A 21,126-nucleotide genomic window follows, 5' to 3' on the forward strand; every position below is an offset into this window, starting at 1 on the left:
TAAACTTTGGTTTCCAACCCATTCTGATTTTGATTGATCTACTTCACAACCTATACTTGTACAATGAATGAGCTATTGCACATTCACTCGTCTTCTCGGTTGCTCGGGTCATCTGACCAGTTGGTCCTGGACGTTCTGAGGACACAGCGTAAGCTCAGAGGGGACAGAGCAGTTGCTCTTGCTTCTCCTAGAAGATGGAAATCTTTGCCGGCACATTTTAGAAAGACCTCCTCACTGGAAAATTTTAAACCATTTTAAAAGACCCACCTTATTAGCTTGGCTTTCGACCCAGTATGAGTTATTTGATTTCCATTTGATTTTAGTGTTTTTATTTGTCTGTGCTTTAAACTTTTAAATTGTATTTTATTTCATTCTGATTAATGTTTTTATGCTTTTGTGTTCAGCACTTTGGTCAGAGTGGGCTGTTTTTAAAGTGCCTTATAAATAAAGTTGGCTTGGCTATGACAAATCTGCTATGATGCAAAATCAAAATAAACATGTTAATTCATGAATTTAGTTCTTTCTCCTGATGACGGTTTGCTGCTCTCTTGTGGTCAACATGTGTAACTGACCATCACCGGAGTCTACAATGAAGCTCGATTTTGAAAAAAAAAATTAGGGAAAGTTAAGAGAGGTGTATGACAATAGTATGTTTTTAAGCTTAGCCAGTTGATAATAATAAAAATAAAAACACAAAATCTTGATCTTTCTTGGCACCTCGGCACGCTGACGTCATTAGGGGTGGGACTGTCCGAAAGCAGGAAGTGTAACGTCATATTTGTTTTGGATGGACGAAGCAGCAAAGATGGACGACAACGTTCCAGATTTTAAGGTATTTGTGAGTTTTTGTTCGCTGGCATAGTTCTAATTTGTGTCTGTTGATAATCCGAAGTAAAACAGTTCGTTTACGAGTCAAACGGGCTTACATTACATAGACGTTAATGGTGGATCTCGTATGTTAAGAACAGTAGTAATTCTGGAAGCTTCTTTTTGTCTTTTGTCTTCTTAAAACATCTAAACCCTTCATCCGGGGAGCCAGTAACTGTACGAGTAGTTGAATGTTTATTGTGATTGGTTTTAAAAATGAGTGATTTGTGTACAAAAGAGAATCCACAAGTTTTCTCCAAACCCAGTTCTTGTTGTGACCCTTTGACCTGATGGGTGACTCACCCTTAACCATGTGATCTGAGTCGTTGGATAATTGTTTTACTAATTCACCTGTTATACTGTCAGATGTTTCATGTTGCAAAGCAGCAGCGCAGGTAACATGTCCAGAGTTACTGACCAGAGCCAATCCATCTGATTAGATGTTAGGACAGTCAGTCCTGTCATGTGATGGGATCGTTTGTAGGCTGTTGCTGAACAGTTGATAAACAAAAAGACGTTATGTAATTTTTGCCGACCAAAGGTAAATGGTAAATGGCCTGTATTTGATATAGCGCCTTCTAGAGTTCTTGAAACCCCCCAAGGCGCTTTACAACACAATCAGTCATTCACCCATTCACACACACATTCACACACTGGTGGGGATGAGCTACAATGTAGCCACAGCTGCCCTGGGGCACACTGACAGAGGCGAGGCTGCCGAGCACTGGCGCCACCAGTCCCTCCGACCACCACCAGCAGGCAACGTGGGTTAAGTGTCTTGCCCAAGGACACAACGACAGCGACAGACTGAGCGGGGCTCGAACCTGCAACCTTCCGATTACGGGGCGAGCACTTAACTCCTGTGCCACCGTCGCCCCATACTTTACACAGACCAAAGTAGAGCTTCAGAGCAGATACATCGCTCAATTATTCAGTTATCCTTGATTTAATGGCTGTGTTCTGATTTGTTTTCTTCTCAGCTGATTTTTGAGAAAGAGGGGGTGTACCTCCACACGAATGCCAAGAGGAGTAACCAGGAGACCAGCATACCAGGGTTTATCCGTGTTGTGGAGCGGGTAGGTAGCTGTATTTAGAGATGTATAAAACAAACAAATAAATGAACACAAAAGAACCTGGATAACACTTCCGGTGTTTTCTTTCCTCCAGGCGGGAGTGCCAGCTTTAGAGTGGAGTCCACTGGAGGATGAGGGTCACAGCGCTCCAGCTGTTCTCTACAGCAGAAAGGTTCAGCAGTTAATTGTTTGGCACATGCCAAAAATATGATGTACATACATTTACTAACTATCAATAAAACATGTTTCTGTTCAATTGATTGCTTTATTTTAGGATGGTGAAGGAGGGGAGGAGGATATGAACTTTGACCCAGGATATGAGCCAGACTGGGCAATCGTCAGCTCTGTGAAGAAAGATCGTGAGCATGTTTCGATGAAAGATTCAGGTGCAGCTGTAGTTTCGAACAGTTCTCTTTTTCTTTCGTTCACATAGAAAAAATCTCAAATTAAAAAGTGTATTCTTTTTTCTCGCAGGCCAGTGGGCTTTCTCTCTGCCGCTCTCAGAACTGTACTCTCTCCGGAGGAACCGCTTTTCCTTGGGTCGGAACTTTCTAGTGCTGACTAGCAAAGGTGGACACCCCCTCCCGCCTCTTCACTTCCACAGAGGAGGAACCAGGGAACTGCTGCGGGCTCTCCACCATTACATCGTCCTGGATCAGTGAGTGCGACCACAGTAATCCCGACAGCAGATGTTTTTACTGTTAACATGTTAGCGGCTTCTTATGCAGCCTGAGTTCACAGTAGACTCATGGCAGATGGTTTCTGTTGTCGTCAGGTCACCAGTGGACGGGCGTCTCTTTCTGTCCTACCCACGTGGCACACATGATGTCTCCCAGCCTTTTGATAAGCTGCAGTTCCTGGATGATGGTGGCTCTGACATTGTTTCGGTAATTATAGAAGACCTTTTGGTTTTCGGCGTCATTGTTTTTTCACCGTTTTTCTGAACATATCCGGTGTGTCCTTGTCCTTCTATCCAACTTGAACAGAGGTTTATCCACGACCCATATGCCACCACGTTTGGTGGATTCTCCAAAGTCACAAATTTCTTTCGAGCAGCACTTCGACCTCCAGACACACCCGTCTCACGGACTCCTCGGGATCCCAATCTGCCTTCACACCCTGACGACGAGCCTGGGTTTGAACTCATCACCTGTGTAAGAAAACAACACCAAATCAACGCATTGTTGTCTCACACAGACTGACTAATGTTTGTTATCGTTTCTCTGTGCAGGGTGTGGAGCTCGGTCCCAGGCCGGATGTAACCAGAGGGAAACCCCTTGATAAATGGGCGGAGTGTCTGGACTCTGAAGGCCGTGTGAAGAACCCAGAGAAGATCAAAGAACTTGTGTTCAGAGGGGTACGAAAGTAAAAAGCATAGCAGACCGTCCTCTATCGGTCTAAACCAGGTGTGCTTGCTTTGATGGGGTTCTTCCATATTGCAGGGTGTCATTCCTTCACTAAGGAAAGATGTGTGGAAGTTCCTCCTGGGCTTTTATCCATGGAACAGCACTACAAAGGAAAGAGAGGACATCCTTCGTGCCAAAACGTTAGTGGTCTTCTTCCTGCTGCCCACACTCATCCCTCACTCATGAAAAAATATGGAGTTCATATTTTTCTAGCTGATTTTCCACCAAGAATTCCTTTTTCTTCCAAAAACTATTAAACAATGGTTTAAATGTTCCTCTGTGTCTGCAGGGACGAGTACTTTAGAATGAAGGTGCAGTGGAAATCAGTCAGCGAGGAGCAGGAGATGAGGAATTCCCTCCTCAGAGGATACAGGAGCTTGATCGGTCAGATCAGCCATCTGCCAAATAACCAAAGTTCTTTTCATTGTTTTTCTGTCAGCTCTGCAGCAGATGTTGATGTTGAGCCGTCTTTGTTCTTTTCTGACAGAGAGGGATGTCAACAGGACGGACAGACAGAATACGTTCTTCTCTGGAAACGACAATCCAGGACTAACTCTGCTTCACGACGTGCTGATGACTTACTGCATGTATAACTTTGATCTTGGTGAGGATTGATGACACACAGAAAAACGTGGTGCACGAGTAACATATTTAGCCGTTTCTGCTTCTTGATTCCAGCTTACAGAGTTTTTGAAACAGAAAAACAAGCAGTTGTTTTTAAGTTTAGATTCGACTTGAAAATGATGATTCTGGATGTAAAAGCAAGCATTGTTTTGTCTCTAGTGATGGTGAGATCATGGGGAAAATTTAGAATTTGTAATGATGATTAGCAATGGTGCATTCATGGTCCCAGAAAAGATCAGATTTTAGATTTTCAATTTGGTCGGTTACCTAGGAAGCCAGACAGGCTGAATTCTAGCCAATCCCAACATAACACAAACACGTCACATGGGATTAAACCAGCCATTATGGGAACATTATTTCCCACAAGAAGACAAATTTATCTAATTTTACAGTGAATTTAAAGGAGCAATATGTTAGAGTTCTACACTGAAATAATCTTAAAGCAGTTTAATTTCTCAATCATGTTAAAGGTTATAAAAAAAAGATTAGGGTTAGGTTATGGGGTTTTACTTCCTTTGTTGAGTCGTTTGGAACTGTAACAGCAAGCCAACTGTAAGACAGCAGACAATAACACTTCCTCCAATGCTGGAGAAATATTACCATAATAAGTGTAGTAAGTGTGCACTGCCATAATTACCAAGGAGTGCTAAGATCAGATATGACAGTATATTTATCTATTAATCAACTTACTGTGCATGACTCATCTTTGCTTGTCACCTAGAATCTTCTGGTGCTGAACTGTAGCTGGCAACAGCCATGAAACGCAGGACAGCAGTGAGATTGACATTTTGGCATGCAGTAACCACATTTGACCACAGGATGCCATTTCTACTTCATTCTTACATATTGCATCTTTAAATATAATAATACTACATCTCTAACTGCTGATTTTAGATAGCTGTTCAAAGGATAATGACCTAAAATAGCCTTTTGAGGAGCTAATACATGTTTATGTCAACACACAAAAGTGTCCCTCTGACTCTTTTAGGGGCAGCAGTAGCTCAGGAGGTAGAGCAGATTGTCCAGTAATCAAAAGGTTGCAGGTTCGATTTCGGCTCTGGACAGAGAATTCTGCTGTTGTGTCTTTGGGCAAGACACCTAACCTACCTTGCCCGCTGGTGGTGCCCGTTTCCTGCTTGGAAGGCTGTCAGTGCATTCCAGGGCAGCTGTGGCTACATTGTAGCTCATCACCATCAGTGTGTGAATGTGTGTGTGAATGATACCACTGTAGCGTAAAGCGCTTTGGAGTCCTCTCTGAAAGGCGCTGTGCACGTGTAGGTACACGTGTAGGCCATTTGTCACATCTTTGTGTTTTGGTGTCTGTCCAGGTTATGTCCAGGGGATGAGCGACCTTCTTTCTCCAATCTTGTTTGTCACCCAGAACGAGGTGGAGTCCTTCTGGTGTCTGACGGGCTTCATGGAGCTGGTGGTTAGTTGAAAAGTCTTCACCTCTTGTCTTGGGTTGCAGAAGCTAATTTTTGGCATTAGCAACCCAACCACACAGCGGAAACTTCTCCAGGCTTGTGTTAGAGCAAACAGAGTCAGTGGTAGAGTCACGTTGCTTTTAGCCAATCCGAGATGCCAGATTATCAGGAAATAAGACTCCAAATCCTGCCGTGTTAAGCTCTCCTGTGACGTGGCAGACGTGTCGAGCTGACGCAGGTATTTCTTTTAATTTTTGCCCTGACTACGGCTTGCAAGGCATTGATTCCTTCCAGAGACCACTGTATTGATTAAACAAGTTTCCCCACACCTTTTATATCAAATCTGGGGCCAAACGACACCAAAAGATTCTGTTTCCCTCATTTTGCTTTTGCAGCACCAGAACTTTGAAGAGTCTCAGGAGGCCATGAAGAAGCAGCTCGATCAGCTCAGTATCCTGCTGAAGGCTCTGGACCCAGAGTTGTTTGACTTCCTCGGTGAGTCAGCTAGTACTCATCCAGTCAGACTGGGTTAGAGTCAAATAAACTTTAATCGGTCCTGAGGCAAAACCGAGCATTTGCATCAAAGATTATTGCAAAAGGTTGGTAAAAAACTAAAGAACAAAGCTAATGAGATGATTTTATAGAACACTTGTTAAAATTATGATTGCCTATGCTCTTGGAGTCTGCAGAAATTTGTACACATCATCTTGTGTGAGCATGTAATAGAAATAAGAAAGAGCTTATGAACAAAGCAAAGGCAAGTTTACATTTTTAGTCAGTGAAAAACAGGAAAATCAAGTCTGTTTTTTGTTGTTTAGACTCTCAGGACAGCGGCTCGCTTTGCTTCTGTTTCCGCTGGCTGCTCATCTGGTTCAAGAGGGAGTTTTCCTTTGAGGACATCCTTACATTATGGGAGGTGAGTGTTTTACTGTGGTATTAGTACAGATGTTATAAAAAGTCTTACGATATTCTCTAAATGTTTAAAGATCTATAAAAGTCAGAGTTAGAGCGTGTGCTAGTCCGTCATTAGGAAGACGGACTTTCATTTTTGCATTTTATCCACAGTTCTAAAGCAGCTGTAAGTTAGAAAATGTTAAAGACACTGTCCAAAAAAACCGAGTCGGTTCAAAGTTCGAGTCCTAAGAGGTCCTTGAGTGAGCAACATGATGGGAGAGAGACTCGAGGATGCTGAAAACACTCAAGTCTGTGTCCTGTTAACTTACTATGAGTTTTTGCAGATTTGCATTTTCCAACATTCCATTTTCTTCCTCAGGTCCTCTGGACTCGACTCCCATGTGACAACTTCCACCTGCTGATCGCCTGTGCGATCCTGAAGTCCCAGCGAGGAGAGCTGATTGGATCAAATCACGACTTTAACACTATTCTGAAAGTAGGACACTTTTACAGACAACACCGGTGTTGTATCAAAGCCAACATGTTTTCATCTTCCTCCTTCTGATTGGTCTGCAGCACATTAACGAGCTGACGATGAAGCTGGACCTGCAGGGTATCCTGCAGGAGGCAGAGGCCATTTACCTCCAGCTGGTCCAGTGCAAGGTGAGGTAGCCTCCACTCCTCAAGGTTCAGCCATGAGTCAGCCTGTCCTTAAAAGATCTGAGTGTTGTATTTATAAACAGCACAGCTAACAGTGGGTAATTCATGGAAGAGTTCTTGGACATTTCAAATCATAACATTTGGCTGAAACAATTCTACGATGCCACAAATGCGCCCCCCCTCCCCATCCATCCACCCATCCATCCATTTTCATCTGCTTATCCGGAGTCGGGTCGCGGGGGCAGTAGCCTAAGGCGAGAGGCCCAGACTTCCCTCTCCCCAGCCACTTGGGCCAGCTCCTCCGGGGGAATCCCAAGGCGTTCCCTGGCCAGGTGAGAGACATAGTCCCTCCACCGTGTCCTGGGTCTACCTTTAGGTCTCCTCCTGGTTGGACGTGCGCGGAAAACCTCACCAGGGAGGCGTCCAGGAGGCATCCTGACCAGATGCCCGAGCCACCTCAACTGGCTTCTCTCGATTTGGAGGAGCAGCGGGTCTACTCCGAGCCCCTCCCGAATGGCCGAGCTTCTCACCCTATCTCTAAGAGAGAGCCCAGCCACTCTTCGGAGAAAACTCATTTCGGCCGCTTGTATCCGCGATCTCGTTCTTTCGGTCACTACCCAAAGCTCATGACCATAGGTGAGGGCAGGACTGTAGATCGACCGGTAAATCGAGAGCTTCGCCTTCTGACTCAGCTCTCTCTTCACCACGACAGACCGGTACAACGCCCGCATCACTGCAGATGCAGCACCAATCCGCCTATCGATCTCACGCTCCAGTTTTCCCTCACTCGTGAACAAGACCCCGAGATACTTGAACTCCTCCACTTGGGGCAGGACCTCATCCCTGACCCGGAGAAGGCATTCTACCCTTTTCCGATTCAAGACCATGGTCTCAGATTTAGAGGAGCTGATTCTCATCCCAGCTGCTTCTCACTCGGCTGCAGACTGCTTCAGCGAAATCTGAAGATCACGTTCTGATGAAGCCAACAGGACCACATCATCTGCAAAAAGCAGAGACCTGATCCTCAGGCCACCAAAACGGATGCCCTCCACACCTTGGCTGCGCCTAGAAATCCAGTCCATTAAGGTTATGAGCAGAATCGGTGGAAAAGGGCAGCCTTGGCGGAGTTCAACTCACTGGGAATGAGCCCGACTTACTGCCGGCAATGCGGACCAAGCTCTGACACCGGTCATACAGGGACCTAACAGCCCGTATCAGAGGGCCTGGTACCCCATACTCCCGGAGTACCCCCCACAGGGCCCCCCGAGGGACGTGGTCAAAGACCTTCTCCAAATCCACAAAACACATGGAGACTGGTTGGGCAAATTCCCACGCACCCTCCAGGATCCCCCTAAAGGTATAGAGTTGGTCCAGTGTTCCACGGCCAGGACGAAAACCACATTGCTTCTCCTGAATCTGAGGTTCAACAATCCGACGGATCCTCCTCTCCAGAACCCCTGAATAGACCTTACCAGGAAGGCTCAGGAGTGTGATCCCCTGTAGTTGGAACACACCCTGCCGTACCCCTTTTTAAATAAGGGGACCACCACCCCGGTCTGCCGGTCCAGTGGGACTGACCTCGATGTCCGCGCGATATTGCAGAGCCGCGTCAGCCAACACAGCCCCACAACATCCAGAGCCTTAAGGAACTCTGGGTGGATCTCATCTACCCCTGGAGCCTTGCCACATAGGAGCTTTTTAACCATCTCAGTGACCTCAGCACCAGAGATTTGAGAGGCCAACCCAAAGTCCCAGACTCTGCTTCCTCACTGTAAGACGTGTCCGTGGGATTGAGGAGGTCTTCGAAGTATTCTTCCCACCGATCCACAACGTCCTGAGTAGAGGTCAGCAGCACACCATCCCCACTATAGACAGTGTTGGTTGCGCACTGCTTTCCCCCCCCCCGAGGCGCCGGATGGTGGACCAGAATCTCCTCGAAGCCGTACGGAAGTCTTGCTCCATGGTCTCACCGAACTCCTCCCATGCCCGGGCTTTTGCCTTGGCCTTCATTCACCAGGTAATGGTCAGTTGACAGCTCACTCTACACACACACACACACACACGCACGCACGCACGCACACACACACACACACACACACACACACACTGGCCACTTTATTGGGTTCACTTGTCCAACTGCTCGTTAACTTTCTCCTCCTTGCAGCCCAACTTTAATTGTCTTCAACATGCCATCTCCCACCTTCCTCTTTCTTTAAACCCAAGTAAAACAAAGTCCATGATCTTCAAATTTATCACTCTGCAATCTTTTTAGTCACTGGTGACCCTTTCACTACTCATCATTGTGATCTGTACTCACTCATTAACTGGCCATCACTCCACTCCTGCAGGTTGTTACATCGGTATCAGTTCATATACAAAACCATCATCGGTAGAACCCCGTCACATCTTTGCTCCAGTAACTGAATCTCTATGGTCATTCCCAAAGCTCGCACCTCCTTTGGCCACTCCTCATTTGTTTGCTGCTTCCAACGACTGGAATGAGCTGCAAACATCACTGAAGCTCACCACCTACATTCCATTATCTACCTTCAATAATTCATTGCAGTCAATAGTTTCTGATCAATGTGTCTGCTTCTGAGTTCTTAAAGACTGTTTTAAGTCTGTTTTGATTGCTTGTTCATATTCTATATATGAGAACAGTCCTTTGTCTTTATCTCCAACTGTTTTATTTTTATCTTGTATGTTTTTATCTCATCTGTTTTCTTTGATGTGAAGCTAACTATGTGTCTGTTGCTGCTGCCTCTTGGCCAGATTGTCGTCGTAAATGAGAACGAGTTCTCATTTGACTCATCTTGTTAAATAAAGGTTAAATTAACGCAAATTACTAATCAGCCTATCACACGGTGGAAACCGAATGCATTAAAACATGTTGACGTGGTGAAAACGATCCGCCGCTGTTCAAACCAAGCTTCAGAATGGCATGGTTGTTGGTGCCAGATGGGCTGGTCAGAGTAGTTCGGAAACTGATGATCTTCTGGGATTGTCACGCACAACCACCTCTAGGGTTTACAGAGAATGGTCCAAAAAGGGAAAACATCTAGTGAGCGGCTGTTCTTCGGGTGAAAATGCCTTGTTGATGCTAGCGGTCAGAGGAGAATGGCCAGACTGGTTCCAGCTGATAGAAAGGCAACAGTAACTGAAAATATCCACTCGTTACAACTGAGGTATGCAGAAGAGCATCTCTGAATGCACAACACGTCAAACCTTGAGGCAGATGGGCTACAGCAGCAGAAGACCACACCAGGTACCACTCCTGTCAGCTAAGAACGGGAAACTGAAGCTATAATTCACACAGGTTCACCAAAAATGGACAATAGAAGATTGGAAAAATGTTGCCTGGTCCGATGAGTCTCGATTTCTGCTGCAACATTCGGATGGTAGGGTCAGAAGTGGGTGAGATCCTTCCACCATTGAAAAGCAGGTCCAGAGTAAATTCTTGGCTAGTTTCTGAGGCGTTTTTCAGCAAGTTTATTCTGTGGGCTTGTCTTCAAGTAGAACCAGTAGAACCAGGCAGTCGTAGAATCGGTATGTTTTGTTGCTGTGAAGGCAGTTGTAGCCGCTCCGTGATTGTGTCTGTAAATAGCTGAAAAATGCCGCTCAGTCTAGGACTTCCACAAGCGCACATACACACTCTGTGTGGTTGACATCTGTACATAAGCAGATGTCTAACACCATCAGCTAATGCTGAGTGGTGCTCAAGTAAAATTGCACGAGGCTCTTTGGGATGGGTGGTGGGCTGAACAACAAAAATATTGTCGTATTGCCTACATTATATCACAGTACAGGGTCAGAGTATCACTTTTACAGATTTCTTGAAAAGGGGGAAACTATGTTTTATCAATCCGTTATTGTTTTTGTCATTATAAACCTGCATATTTGATCATTTGTCCTTAGTTTCCTAAATCTATCATTTAAGTTTACAAAAAGAACCCCAGAAAGTTAACTTTAAGCCCCTGAAAGCTGCTAAATAACACACCTCCCTTTGTCTCTCTGCCCTCCCCCTGTCCATCACAGGATCTTCCTCTCAAAGTTCAGCATGTTCTGGGCCTCTACATCCCAAACAGCTCTGAGGAGAACAGCCCAGATTCCCAGAGCAGTGAGACACAACGTCTCCTCAGCCAGTCAGAGGCAGGAGCAGCTTCACCTTATGTCTCCACCCATCCTTAAGGAGGCACGTGGTGTCCACAGGACAGCTGGACTGACAGTGACTCAGAACTGGATGGATATTTATATATGAAGTATATGAACACAAATGTATTAACCATACTTGGTGACGACTGTTGTTACTGTATGCCACAGACAGAGGGCACTGTTGTGGCACTTTCCTTTGAGTTTGTTATTTGAATGTTAGATTTTGTGCTGCAGTCATCATTGTGTGTCGTTTTTTTCACACCTCTGTGTTTTTTTCCTGTTTTTCAGCATTTTTTCCTCCTCTTCATCCCTCTCTTTGATGCTGCTGTTTTACTGACTGTATAACTTTGTATTTCCTTAGCTTACATTCGGTGGATTTTGAAGTTTTCTTACCTTCTAACTGTATTTCAAAGGGGAAGATGATGAAGGGTGAACTAGGGCAGCACCTTGTTAGTGATTTATGATGCCATTGCGACCCTATGCAAACGTTTTGCATGCCTTGTAATTTTCGTGTGCTGCTTGGTATATTTTACACCATGACAGTTTCTTTTAATGTACTCGCATTTTTATCCTCTGCAAATTAACAAATAAATGTTTGAATTCAACCGAAACAAGGTGGGTGATCCATTTCTTGATCATCTTTTATTTGACTAAAGACAGCAGTTATTGTTTGTGTTTATTAGTGGAAAGTGGCAAGGGACATTTTATTTTACAAATGTTCAAAGTACAAGTTTTCTGTTTTACTTGACCAAATAGGATTAGAATGAGATAAATTACTTGTTTGTGCCTCCTAAAGGTACTGTCTGGAGTTTTACCATTTCAGGAATCGTGATATATAGTGTAGGAAATATGTCTTTTTTTTTTTTTTTTGCTAAGCCCACCCCCTATCCTGTAGAGCTCTATGCAATAGGAACTGAGCGTCAGTCAACATTAACCAGTAGCGTAAGACTACCGCTCATGTACAGACATGAATTACACAGCGTGCTTGAGCGTTTCAGGACGTACCTCGGTCGAGGCACAGTTGGTGACCTTTCTCATGGACAAATAAGTCTTTAAAATATAAGACTATGAATACACGGCATAATAATTGTAAAACAACATGTTTTAGCTCCGTTCTGTTGGCTAGGGGAGCGCGTTCATGAAGAGAGGTATTGCTTTCAGCTGTTAATATGGAAATGAAACAACGTCTTGGTGTGATATGCTCGTCAGCCACTAGATGGTGGCATCAGATTAAATAAATAATCCAGTCATCTCCTTTAAACGGAACATAATTGGCAAAACTCATATTTTACATTCTTTTGTGCTGCGATGCAGGAGTAACTCTGAAATTCAGTTCTGCAGTTTGGTTATCGACTTTGCTGTCATCTCATCTCATCTGTGGACCGCTGTGGCCGCATGTCTTGGACACTCAGGTGACGAGAGGGGCGGAGCCGTCAACTGACCACTACCTTGTAGTGAGTTGGCTTCGGTGGTAGGGGAGTATGCCGGTCAGACCTGGCAGGCCTAAACGTATTGTGAGGGTCCGCTGGAAACATCTGGCAAAGTCTCCCATCAGAAGGAGCTACAATTCTCACCACTGACAGAATTTCCCACACGTCCAGTTGGGAGGCAGGGGACACTGAGTCCCAGTGGGCCATGTTCTGTTTGTAACAACTTGGTTAAATAGAGATGTCCCTCGTGTTGTTACAAGTTTTTATGAGTTGCCACCAATTTGTCCTTTGTTTACTTGGGTTTAGTATTCTGAAAACACGGACAGAAAAACAAAAATCTTCCATCTGGAAAAGAATGAGACGCTTTCTGGGATTGAGAAAACCCCAGAGGTGGAAAAAGAAGGACTAATCCAACAAATGACTAAATTCGCTGTCCTTCAAATCTCCTACCCCAAATCTAAAGAAACCCAGAAAATAAACTAGGGGGAAAAAAAACGGGGTTGCATGGTGGAACAGTGGATAGCACTGTTCCTTGACTGGAAAAGGTTGCAGGTTCAAATCTGAACTGAATATTTCTTGCTTGGAGTTAGCATGTTCTCCCCATGCACAGGGCCAGATTTAGCCAGCCCTACAAAGGGGTGCAGGTAGAATATCGGGGGTGCAGGTCTGGGAAATAATTTTTCGGGTGTCACATACCCCCAAATCCTTAAAATGCATAGAAAACTATGCTATCATCATTACAGTTCTTCTATCCATATATATTTTTTCCTTTGATCCAACGTAGACTATCCTCTGCATTTACCCGGGCTTGGGACCGGCACAAATGGAACACTGGCTTGTTCCCTATTGGAGCTGCATTAATCTTCTTTCTTTCTTTCTTTCTTTCTTTCTTTCTTTCTTTCTTTCTTTCTTTCTTTCTTTCTTTCTTTCTTTCTTTCTTTCTTTCTTTCTTTCTTTCTTTCTATCTATCTATCTATCTATCTATCTATCTATCTATCTATCTATCATCTATCTATCTATCTATCTATCTATCTATCTATCTATCTATCTATCTATATCATCATCATCTAATTTTTTAGTGTTTTTATCTTTTTATGTTTTTTATCTATCTTATCTGTCTATCCTTCCATTTTTTATTTTATTTTTTATTGTACTTATATATATGTTTTTTTTTTTCTAGAATTTTTGTTGTTATTTCTTTAGGGCTTTTATCAGTCATTACAGCATCAGCCGTCTTCTTTTCTGTGCAAGTCCTAACAAATCCATCCATGGGCCTGTTGTTATGGCCTTCTCGTGAGCCAGAATGACTCCCGTTTTCTACCTCCACTGGTCCTTTCCAGTGCGCCCTGGGTTCCCGTTTTATTAATAAAACATTATTTTACCCTGAGATCCGTGTCAGAGTGTGATTCTGCATTTCTTGGGTTAAACTCGTTCCCCAGACCATGTCAGAATCATCCGGCCAGCCCACTAACCCCGCAGATCCACCTCTCACTAATTTGCTCCACAGGTTGTTCCAACAGGAGCAAGCTCTGCCGCTGCTGATGGAGCAGCTACAGGCAGCTAACCACCGGTACCAGCAGTTGGAGGCCATGGTACGGCAGGCCCACGACAGGCTGTCCCAGCCGCAGCCTCCGGCCCCCGCCATGGAACCCCCGCCGGCCACCTCAGCATCTCCTGTTGCCCCCGAGCCGGAAACAACAACGCACACGGAAGTCACCCACTTCTGTCCAGCCTCTTCACCGCCATCTCAGACCTTTAGTGGTGAGTTCGAGGATTGTTTCAGCTTCCTTTTACAATGTAGACTCGCATCTGAGCGCTCACCAGAAGCCCTTACCAGGGATTCCACTAAGATTCCATACATCGTTGGATTACTTCGTGGAAGAGCACTGAGGTGGGCGAAAGCGAAGAGTCACTGTCCCACCTTCCTGTCTGGTCCCTTAGAGGATTTTTTAACGGATTTTAAGTTGACTTTTGGCAGTTCCGAGTCCGTTAAGGACATCAGAAGACGGCTGTGGAAATTAACGCAGGGGCAGAGATCGGTGGCTGATCTATCGGTGGAGTTCAGGACATTGGCAGCCCGTTCTTCCTGGAATGAAGACGCCCGTCTCGCTGCCTTTACGGAGTCCCTCAATTACCATATCCGGAATCAGCTGGCGCTGTGTCCGGAACCCCAGTCTCTGGAGGAACTAATCTGCCTGGCGATATCCATCGATAAGCGCCACCGTGAGCTGCGTTACCAGAGCCCCAACGCCAAGACCTCCCCTACTCCTGACCAAAATCATGGTTCAAGGGGCCCGCTCCTCCACTGAGCCCCCCTCCGCACTTCCTCCTCACAGAGCGTTTGACTGCAGCATAGATCTGCTGCCCGGAGCGCCTCTTCCCTCCAGCCGACTTTATCACCTCTCGAAGCCACAGAGAGAGAGCATGGAGAGCTACATTCAGGAGTCTCTGGCCGCTGGTCTCATCTGACCGTCCTCCTCACCCCTGGATGCGGGTTTTTTCTTTGTCCCCAAAAAGGAGGGAACGCTCAGACCCTGCATCGACTACAGAGGTTTAAATCAGATAACTGTAAAAAAAAAAAATACCAATTGCCTTTGCTAACCTTTGAGCCCATTCAGGATGCTACGATTTTCAGCCGGTTGGACCTCAGAAACGCTTACCATCTGGTACGGATTCATCAGGGAGACGAATAGAAGACTGCTTTTAAGACACCAATTGGACGTTATGAATATTTAGTAATGCCTTTTGGTTTGACTAATGCCCCAGCCGTTTTCCAGGCCCTTGTGAACTCTGTGTTGGGAGACTACATAAACAAGTTTGTCACCGTCTACTTAGATGACATTTTAATTTTCTCCAGTTCTGAAGAACAACATATTAAGCATGTCAGGTTAGTGTTGCAGCACCTCCTGGAAAACCGCCTTTATGCTAAAACGGAGAAATGTGAGTTTCATGTCCCTAGAGTAAAATTTCTAGGTTTCATCACAGAGAGTGGGAAGTTAAGGGCAGACCCTGAGAAGGTCCGTGTGGTCACTGAATGACCCACACCGTCCACCCGCAAACAACTTCAGAGGTTCCTTGGGTTCGCAAACTTCTACAGGAGGTTTATTCGGAACTACAGCCAGACCGCCGCCCCTCTGACTAACCTTACCTCTATTAACCGCCCTTTTGTTTGGTCCCCAGAGGCTGAGGCTGCATTCCAGATGTTAAAGAGGAGATTTACTAACGCCCCTGTGCTCCACAGACCAGATCCTCTACACCAGTTCACTCTGAAAGTGGACGCCTCAGACACCGGTGTAGGCACGGTGCTTTCTCAGGTATCTCCCTCAGACAATCGACTTCATCCCTGTGCTTTTTTCTCTCGCCGCTTGACCCCCACAGAAAGCAGATATGACATGGGCGACACAACTTCTGGCTGTGAAGCTGGCAATAGAGGAGTGGAGACACTGGCTGGAGGGAGCTGAGACGCCGCTTATCATCTGGACGAATCACAAGAATCTGGTCTACCTAAGAGAGGCAAAGATGCTCAACCCGCAGCAATACAGATGGTCCCTTTTCTTCTCCCGCTTCAACTTCCAGATTTCGAACCATCCTGGACCAAAGAATACCAAGCCTGATGCCCTCTCCAGGCAGTACGCTCCAGATCATGAGGAGGAATCCTCCACAATACTCCCCCCAGACTGTTTGGTGGGTGGAGTCACGTGGGAGATCCGGGATCAAGCGTTGGAGGCACAAAGGACTGACCTGGGTCTAGGTAAGGGACCTCCTGGCCGGCTCTATGTGCCACAGGCTATGAGAGGAAAGGTCATCCACTGGGCACACACAGGCAGGTTCTCCCTACACCCAGGAGCTGGACGCACAATTGTCCTCATACGTCAAACTTTCTGGTGGCCTGCGATGTATAAGGATGTAAAAGACTATATTTCAGGTTGCCATGTCTGTGCCCAACAGAAGGGGGACCGTAGGCCTCCGGCGGGGTTGTAAAACCCCCTTCCGACTCCTGCTCGCCCCTGGTCGCACATAGCGTTGGATTTCATCTGTGGTTTACAAGACTCCCAGGGTTTTACTACTATTCTCACCATCGTGGACCGATTTTCTAAGGCCTGCCACCTCATACCACTAAAGACTCTCCCTTCTTCCACAGTTACTGCGAAGTTGCTCATTAAACATGTCTTCCGGCTTCATGGTATTCCAGAGGAGATCCTCTCCGATCGAGGACCTCAATTCATTTCCAAGGTGTGGAAAGAATTCGCTGAGGCACTGGGAGCCAAGGTCTCCCTCATCTCTGGTTACCACCTGCAGACGAATGGGCAATGTGAGTGCACGAATCAAGAGCTCAGGGCCATGCTGCTCTGTGTCTGTTCCGCTCACCCATCCTCGTGGAGCACTCACCTCGCCTGGGTGGAATATGCTCACAACTGCCAGTCTCCCTTTGAAGCATCATTAGGATACCATCCTGCTCTGTTTCCCCAGCAGTCCTCGGCTCCCTCCTCGGTTCCTCAGTTCTTCCGGGGGGCCAAACGGGCGTAGGCGTCCACCCGGGCAGCTCTGGACAGGACTGCTGAAAGGAACAAGCGGCTGGCAGATCGCCGGCGGCGCCCCGCTCCGGATTACACTCCTGGACAGGAGGTCTGGCTTTCATTAAAGGACATTCCGTTAAAGACGACCTCCCGTAAGTTCTTCCCTAGGTTCGTAGGCCCATTTAGAATTCTGGATGTCCCCCACTCCCTCCACGGTGCGGTTGGAGCTCCCATGCTCCCTCAAGATTCACCCAATGTTTCACGTGTCCCTGGTTGAATCTGTTGTTACGAGCCCCCTCTGTACTACGCCGGCTCCACCACCGCCTGCGCGGTACTACAAGGGGGGCTCGGTCTACACTGTTCACAGGATCCTGGACTCCTGACCCCGTGGCCGAGGTACCCAGTACTTGGTCGACTGGGAGGGGTACGGTCCGGAGGAGCGTTCCTGGGTGCCCCGCTCCTTCATCGAGGATCCGTCCCTGATCCGGGAATACGAGGCTGCGCCTGCTCGGACGCCCGGAGGTGTCCTTTGGGGGGGGGGGGGGGGGGCACTATCATGTGCCGGGGTGAGTACTCCTCTCTTTTTCCCCATCTTTGAGCTGTTGTGTTTCAGGAGAGGGAGGCTCCAGCTGCAGCGCATTGGCAATCAGCGGGTCCAGCTATTTAAGGAGGAGGAGAACACATCACTTCGCCGGATGATTAACTACAACTCGGTAGTTTCCAGCCCTTTGTTACTCTTGGATATAACTCTAGTGATTCGAAGTATTTTGAGACTGTTTTTGGAATTTTTACCTGACTTACCTGTCTCCCAAGTTTTGGATCGTTTTGGATTCCCTCTGAGACTCCTCTGGATAACCTTTGGACTTCTGTGACTCCTTTGGATAACACTTCTGGTTTTCCGTGACTCCACTGGAGAACATCTTGGATTTCCGAGCCTTCCCTGGATTACTCACCTGTGCCCATAGGACCTCCGGATGCAGCTCCCACCGTTCTCCTCCCCTCCCGGTTGGCCCGCTCTCTTCTCTCTCCCTCTCCTGGACACTCCCCTCGTGGATTCACCCCGGCACCCAACCTACCCTCCCTTGCTCCTTACCTACCAGCTCCCAATAAGTCTAAACCTCTGCACCCACCTAGTTTTAGACTTACCTCCCTGGACTCACCTGTTTTCTGCTCTCCCCTCCTCAGACGCTGCGCTCCCGTTTTCTGCCTCCACTGGTCTTTTCCAGTGCGCCCTGGGTTCCCGTTTTATTAATAAAACATTATTTTATCCTGAGATCTGTGTGAGAGTGTGATTCTGCATGTCTTGGGTTAAACTCGTTCCCCAGACCATGTCATCAAGAAAAGAAGGAGACAGAGGTCCAAGGCAGTTAACTGCTTTCAAGAGATCGAGATTGCTTTTGGAGAATCTTGTCTCCATCTCTACAATGACTATGTCCAAAATGTTGAGAAGAGCTCTCTTCAGAGACTGGCTAGGAGTCGTGGAGTCTTCTGCATGGCCCACAGTGGACATTACAACACTACCTGTAAGCAGTGAGCTTTTTTTTTTTTTTTGTCTTTTAGCAGCTTGTGCAGGTGTGCTGGTTAATGTCTCGCTTTCCTCATCTCTCATCTGCTTCAAAGCCTGCAGAGATGCACTGACTACTTCTGAAGCACAGCACAGGTCAACAGAATGAGACTGCAGCATAGAATTTGCAGACGTCAAGGAACCCAGAACTTTTAGGATGAATTTTCCTATTTCAAAGACATTGTGCCTCCTTAACATCATCAGCAGTCCTAATGCCTCTGTACAGGTATCAACAGCAGGAGCTCGGTCCTCTGTAACCTCTGACAGGATACTCATAATAGCATCCTGATTCTCCACAAGGCACTTGGTCCCGTCATGGTGGCTTGTCCACCTGATCTCCAACAGTCGTTTCAGGGAGGGAACGTCATAGTTCTGTGAAACATAATGACGGTGGAAAAATGAGTGTAGAGATCCTGATCAAAAAAGGGTTTTGCACATGGCTCTGGCTGCATTGCATGGACCACTGCCAAGTGCAGCTGGTGGTTGTAGCAGAGGATGTAGGGAATATCCTTTCCTACCTTCTTCTGCAGTAAGGCCTGAACCCCACCCCTGACCCCACTCATGACAGAAGCTCCATCATAGCACTGACTGATCATTTCAGCTGCACTATAGCCTGAGTCAGAGAGATGCTCAAGAATTTGGGTGGTAATAAATTCAGCATTTACCTGACTGAGGTCAAGCAGACCGATCAGGTGTTCTCTGGAATACCATTACAGGCAAATCTAATGCAAAACCCAGCATAATCTGCTTTGTCATAATTATCTTTGATCTTTTTTAATACCATTTTTGGCAGTGTTGCAATAATTTGTTTTGTATGTTGTGAGATGTGTATTTTGCATTTTCTGGGATGTGTTTGTTTATTTCGTAAAATTTGGAGTCTTTGGCCAGTGTGTAGTCAACCATTTTTAAGAACAGTCCTGCAGAGAAATCATCACCACTGGAGCTTTCCACACTAGTTCATTTACTGCTAGGAACTGAACTACTTCTCCAATAATTTTTACGTAGTATCTGTTTTTCTCGATTCGTGTGGGACTTATTAAATTACCTATTGTTTCCCCTGTGCCACTCTTTGGGACATTTCAGACCAGGCTTTTTCCTTTTTTTATGTGCCATTGACTTGATGCATGCTTTGTGAATCCCTTGTCCTTTTCCAGTGCTGTTTTCCAATTATTAAATCCTTGTTTTGTGAAAACCAAATCCCTGTCATTGTTCTTCCCCCCAAATTTACGACGTGGGAAACAAAAGCACGCATCCAGCTTTACTGAATATTCCACCCATGGACTCCCATGACACTAGGCAGGGCAAAATGAGTGCATGTTCTTCCCAAAATGGCGCATGGGGAAAACAAGAGCGGTGGGTAGAGAAACGGCTGGGTTGGTAGCGACGGGGACAGCAGGAGGGGCTGCGGTGCTTGTGCAACTGGTTGTGGCGAGTTGAGAAGCAGCAGCCGACGAGCCGGCTTCTGCCGTTAGTGCCTTAGCACTGTTGCTCGATTTAGAAAGCAGAGACCTGTGCATTGTCGTGTCGACTCGGTTCACTTCAAAAACAAATTAAAGAAGAGAACGAGGTAAACTAAAACCTTGAGAAAGAGAAACAAAATAATTCCAGTGACCGACAGAAGAAGAAAACTTCAACCAGTGGCTGAACTCAGATAGCAACGGTTCGTCTCTGTGTTCTGCTGCTGACTGGAGCGTGTGAAGCGAGCAGTGTTGCCAGATCCAAAATCCCACAATATCGTACAGAGAGGCCTAAATTATCGTTTTTCAGTACAAATTATCGTACATTATAAATTTGATAACAACGTTCTATAAACGACTAAATCAAGGACGTAATTTTCACTTTAGAAGTGGGGGGGACACGGGGGGGGGTATCTTTACAGTATGTTCTAATGGGAAACCGGCTTCAACGGTTGTTGTCCGCTTGGTCCTAGTGCTCAGCCAGTGTCAATTTAATATAGCGTAATATTATTTTTGGATGGTAAAAAGTGCAGGGGTCAAAACTTGACTTTGGAAAAAGTGGGGGGGACATGTCCCCCCTGTCCCCCCCCTCCCCCCCCCAAATTACGTCCATGGACTAAATATATATTGGAGTGAGGAATTGGCCACATTATATAACCTTACAGTTTCTTGCGAGAGTAGGCCCTATCGATGTGATTGGGCTATTTATTGTACAGACCCAGAGTCAGTTTTTGTAATAGACGCAATAGCATAAACCTGTAAGCACTGAGGTGAAATCTGACTTCAGAACAGTTTAAAATTATGTAATTGACTTGGGAAAGCCACAGCAAAAGACGCTGTTACTAGATGCAATGTGAAATTATCGTACATTTGAGGATTTTTGAAACTATTGATCGTGCATCGTACAGAGCCCAAAATTATGGTACAAATACGATAATTATCGTACATCTGGCAACACTGGAAGCGAGTGACACACGACAGAGAACAAAGTGCATTGGCTGGCCACACCCTCCCTATGCATCTACCAATCAGCAGCTACTTTGAATGAGGGAGAGAGA

At 46.1% G+C, this 21,126-nt stretch overlaps 1 protein-coding gene across 1 annotated transcript; it reads left to right on the forward strand.

Annotated features, from left to right (window-relative positions):
- The first annotated feature begins 613 nt into the window (after positions 1-613).
- tbc1d17 (TBC1 domain family, member 17) lies at positions 614-11,711 on the forward strand. The gene is made up of 17 exons (XM_015948633.3): positions 614-832; positions 1,848-1,943; positions 2,035-2,112; positions 2,215-2,326; positions 2,415-2,598; positions 2,716-2,827; positions 2,927-3,094; positions 3,172-3,297; positions 3,383-3,486; positions 3,636-3,730; positions 3,834-3,950; positions 5,299-5,399; positions 5,790-5,889; positions 6,213-6,310; positions 6,668-6,784; positions 6,865-6,951; positions 10,984-11,711. Exons 1-17 carry the CDS (start codon positions 788-790, stop codon positions 11,134-11,136), a joined length of 1,893 nt encoding a protein of 630 aa, XP_015804119.1. The 5' UTR covers positions 614-787; the 3' UTR covers positions 11,137-11,711.
- The last annotated feature ends 9,415 nt before the right edge of the window (positions 11,712-21,126 follow it).

Source organism: Nothobranchius furzeri, chromosome 5, assembly GCF_043380555.1.
Source record: "Nothobranchius furzeri strain GRZ-AD chromosome 5, NfurGRZ-RIMD1, whole genome shotgun sequence".
In the NCBI taxonomy this organism is placed as follows: Eukaryota; Metazoa; Chordata; class Actinopteri; order Cyprinodontiformes; family Nothobranchiidae; genus Nothobranchius; species Nothobranchius furzeri.

Excerpts from the sequence above, each read along its gene's own strand:
- tbc1d17 (XM_015948633.3), top strand. The coding sequence starts at position 788 with ATGGACGAAGCAGCAAAGATGGACGACAACGTTCCAGATTTTAAG. Across the intron at positions 3,731-3,833 it reads AGGATACAGGAGCTTGATCG|AGAGGGATGTCAACAGGACG; the intron begins GTCAGATCAGCC and ends CTTTTCTGACAG. Across the intron at positions 6,311-6,667 it reads ACATCCTTACATTATGGGAG|GTCCTCTGGACTCGACTCCC; the intron begins GTGAGTGTTTTA and ends TTTCTTCCTCAG.